This window comes from Pygoscelis adeliae, unplaced genomic scaffold (assembly GCF_000699105.1).
Source record: "Pygoscelis adeliae isolate BGI_AS28 unplaced genomic scaffold, ASM69910v1 Scaffold183, whole genome shotgun sequence".
Taxonomy (NCBI): domain Eukaryota; kingdom Metazoa; phylum Chordata; class Aves; order Sphenisciformes; family Spheniscidae; genus Pygoscelis; species Pygoscelis adeliae.
Window position 1 is genome coordinate 2550831 of NW_008824536.1, and position 4142 is coordinate 2554972.

Genomic DNA, 4142 nt, shown 5'->3' on the forward strand with positions numbered 1-4142 from the left:
TTCAGCGCGGCACCCCACCGACCCCCTTTCCGTCAAACGTGCGGAACGCCCCCGGCACCGGACGGCACACTGCGTATCCCGGACAACCACGATCCTGCGTGTGAATTTTTAGGTACCACAGGAAAGTGAAATCTGATTATTTCCCCGTGTTTGTGTTCATAAACGGCAGTTATGGAAGAAGCCTCGGGCACAAATCGTGACAGTATTGTTGTCTTTCAGCATTAAACTTTTTGCCTAAAACCTAGTTACTTTGAATGGACTAATTTAAATCTGCTTTTCCAAGTTCTCTTTTTTACTTCTGCACCTCTCTGTATTTTATAGATGAGAATTCTGTATATTTTATTTAAAAACCTGTTGTAGAACAGGTAGAACAAAATCCAAGTTTGCACATGAATGTTAAGAACATTAAACAGGCTATAAATATTTACAATTCCTACACAGGAAGGATGCTTTAGTGGTTGGTTGTTCAGCTCCCAGAAGATGCTCCTTTAGCACATATTAAGCTGTGTTACTGAAAAGTTTTTCTGCTATACTAGTTTCAAAAATACATACAACTCCAAATATTGTCTGAAATTTGCCCCAATGCCAAAGACCACCACGAGGCCTATGATTACTAAATCCTCCTTTTGAAAGATGAAGTTGTTCATAGGCTTTTGCTAGCCATCTGGAGAAGCCAGATTTCATGTTCACAAGATATTTTATCCCAGGGAACTGAAAAGGAGACTGGGATCGTGATGCGACAGTTGGCAGCCTGTGATCCTCAAGTGTCTCAAGTTTTAGAACGGGCTCTTGCAGTTTGTTCAATTCTCTTCAAGCAGAATTCTGCTTCCATCAGAATGAAAGCATTTCAAATGGTCTTCCTTTATGCTTACTCTCAAAATGAAATAAAAATATAAAATTCCTTTTTTTTTTTTTTCAAAATATAAAGTAAAGCTGTCTTCTAAGCACAAGTATAGCATGAGCCCTCATTTTTTTTAAGCAAGTTCATGGTACTCCACTACTGATCCTTGCTGGATTTACTGGTGGGTTTCCAAGCTTGCTACCATCTTCCTCTTCAGCGTATTAGAAGTAGTTCCTTTTCTTATCGACAGATCATTAAACCACTGTATCCTTCCTCACACCATCTCCTTTTACACTTCTATCCGGCCAGCACCTCTTCTTTACTAGCTTCTCCTAGAGAATACATGTTCTTCATTAGTGCATTTGAAATGCCTACCTAAGCCAAGTCCTTCTTCAAACTCCAGATTTTTGCCTGAAGGTGTTTCTACAATAGATACAGTTAACTACTAACTGGGGGGAAAAAAAGACAAAATGATTGTGTTTATAACAACACAAGAAGTACATGCAAGTGGGCAGACATTGGCCATGCATAATGTATCTTCAGGAAGAAAATAAGAGAGCAGAAAAACAAAGAATGGATTTTGAGGAGCAGACATCAATGAACAGATAACTAGCAAGCAAGATCTGGCTGCACAAAAAGTTACAAAGAGATGGCAGTTTCTTTACTAAGGGCACAAGTGCAAACTATCTTAATGCAAAGAAAGGGTAAGAAATGTAATAGGTGATTAGACTCAGGTATGACAAGAAAACAGAGGAAAGGAAACAAGGAAATCAGAACTACATCAGCTTTCTTAAAGGATCAGTATAAAAGAATGGCAGAAGCATACAAGGACAAAAATTTACAAGGCCAGAAATATCAAGAGCAACGAGAAAATGAGCTATAGACATACTAGTAGGAAAACAACAACCATAAGAATTGTTGGTCTGCTGTTCTGAGGGAACACTACCAGGTGGCTAACGTCAAGAAGGCAGAAGCATTTACTGTTCTTCTCTAAAAAGGCTAACAGAAAACGGGAGCTAGCTCAGTTAAACAACAGATAAAGAGCAAGATTTCAGCCTTGAAACAAGGCTGAAACAGGTTAAAGAGTGCTTATCTAAGCCAGATGTTTTAAAAACTGTTGAGTCGAGACTTCTTCCTAAAAAATGTTGTCTTAGAAGTGTTAACAGTTATCTTTCAAAACTCATGGAGGATAATGAGGTATCTGAAGACTAGAAGTGGCAAATGTGCCAGTCACTCTTTCTCAAAATTCCCTTCAAATCCTTGAAAACTTTGATAACAAATCATCAAACAAATTACCAGTTTGTATCTAGAAGGTAACAAGGAGAGGAGTTAGCAGCCAACATAGACCTGTAAAGAGAAGGCACATAACAGCGATCTGTTTTCTCATGTCAGAGCAACAGGCCTTATGGACAGAAGTGGCAGAAAAACAACTTTACTATAGTAAGACTTTTAGCAGTATCTATATGGGGTTCTCATAAGCAAACAAGGGAAGCATAGCTGTGATGAAATTTCAGTAAGATAAGTAAAAAAACTGTTGAATATCCATTCCCAGAAAGTAATAATCATCAGTTCTATGTCAAAACAAGTATGTCTGAGTGAGGCTCCAAACATCAGTGTGCTATTCCTATTCTGTTCATTGTTTTGTTTAATCACCTTGGTCACAAAATCAGGAGTACACTTGTTAAACCCACAAGCAATCTGAAACTGAGAGGGACTGTAAGTAATAGAAGAAAAATTTTAAAAAATGGTCTGAAAAATGGACAAAGTACAATGCAGATAAGAACAATATTCTACAAAAGGAAAGAATTGACTGCACAAATTCAGGATGGGGCTGCTAGGCTATGTGGCACTACTGTAAAATAAAGAATCGGGGGCCATAGTGCCTAACAAACTCATCACGAGTCAGTGCCATGCTGCTGCCACAGAAAAAGGTGCAAACAGCAAGCATTATGCTTACATATAGTATGCGTTAGATCCGTGAAAAAATTCTCGTACTCTACACCGGCAAGGCCTAAGCTAAGCACTACGTCAAGTGAGAAGATGGCAAAGGAATTGGTAATCATAACTGTTATGACAACCAATTGGCAAATAACTTGTTTTTCGTAGTCACAGTTTAGAGGACAACTGCAAATTCATTTACATGAACTGCAAATAGGTTTAAATTAAAGTAAGACAAAACAGAACTAAGCAAAAAATGTTTAAAAAGTAAGGCTAATGAAGCTCTGAAGATTATGCAGTCTCTAACATTTAAGACTTTTTTTTAAAGTAGATACAAACAGGTATAGCTGATCTTGGTCTGAAACACGAAGTTGGACTAGACCATCTCCAGGATTCCTTCCAGTCTCATTTTTCTGCAATTCAACACTTTTGCATGAACCTGGGAAGGACAAAATTGAGAGCTCAGTCCAGGTAGTCAAATCAGTAAATGCCAAATCTGCGTGTGAGTTTTAAAGCTGACTGCACATTTTTTGTGTTACATTTGTGATCTCATTTTTTTTCCATCTTTTTTCTGCTATGAAAAAAGCAGCCTGCTTTCTTTATAATATACAAATCTGATCTAAGTATCGCCCCTCAGTTCGCAGACTGCCTTTTTTCTGAGCCTTATAATAAATTACAAATAGGGTGTGGCCACCTTTATCTAAGAAAGAGGTAAAAAGAGCAAAATTAATCTTTGTTTCCTTTCCCTTCAAATAAAACACGTCCAGCACCAGACTTTCAATGAACGAAAGTATGAAGGCTGTCTGATTTTTCATATTTGGAGTATTTGTTCTGAATTTCTTCTGTCTTACAGAATTTGCAATGGACAGTTGAAGCTATAGTTTATTTTGTTCTGAATACTCCTTTCCAATGTAGTCCCCTAATTAGGATGGGAAACCGAGAAACAGGACTCCTAGTACTCATTCTCCTTTCTTCCGCTGTGAATCCATTTCTCCGTGTCTCAGCGCAGCCCCAGGCCCCATCTTCAAAACAGGATAGCATTCGCATGAAAAGCAGATCCTGATTTCAAGTGGGAATTAGGTACCTAAACTAAGATATCTAACAAGAAAGCTAAACTTCCTAAAGGAGTAAAGGTGCTACTTGTCTTTGAAAATCTAGGCTTAAGTACTGTACTGTATTATTAAAATTGTTATTTTTTACACAGGAGACAGATCTAAAAACTACCTGGCCAATTTCTGCATGCATTATCCTCTGCTCTACTAATTCGGGAACAAACGCTGCATAGTATTCACCACTCCCGTGGTCCGCGAGGCCAGTGGCAAATAAGAACGCCTGGCAGGCTACCGACTAGAGGCCGCCAACA

The 4142-nt window shown here is 38.5% G+C and overlaps 1 protein-coding gene across 1 annotated transcript in view; it reads right to left on the reverse strand.

Moving 5' to 3' along the window:
- The window catches only part of TP53BP1 (tumor protein p53 binding protein 1), a 44373-nt gene that overhangs the window by 33545 nt on the left and 6686 nt on the right, over positions 1 to 4142 (reverse strand). Inside the window, exon 2 of the mRNA XM_009321608.1 lies at positions 2374 to 2555. Within this exon, the coding sequence (XP_009319883.1) occupies positions 2374 to 2555 (182 nt within the window). The remainder of the gene's footprint in view (positions 1 to 2373; positions 2556 to 4142) is intronic.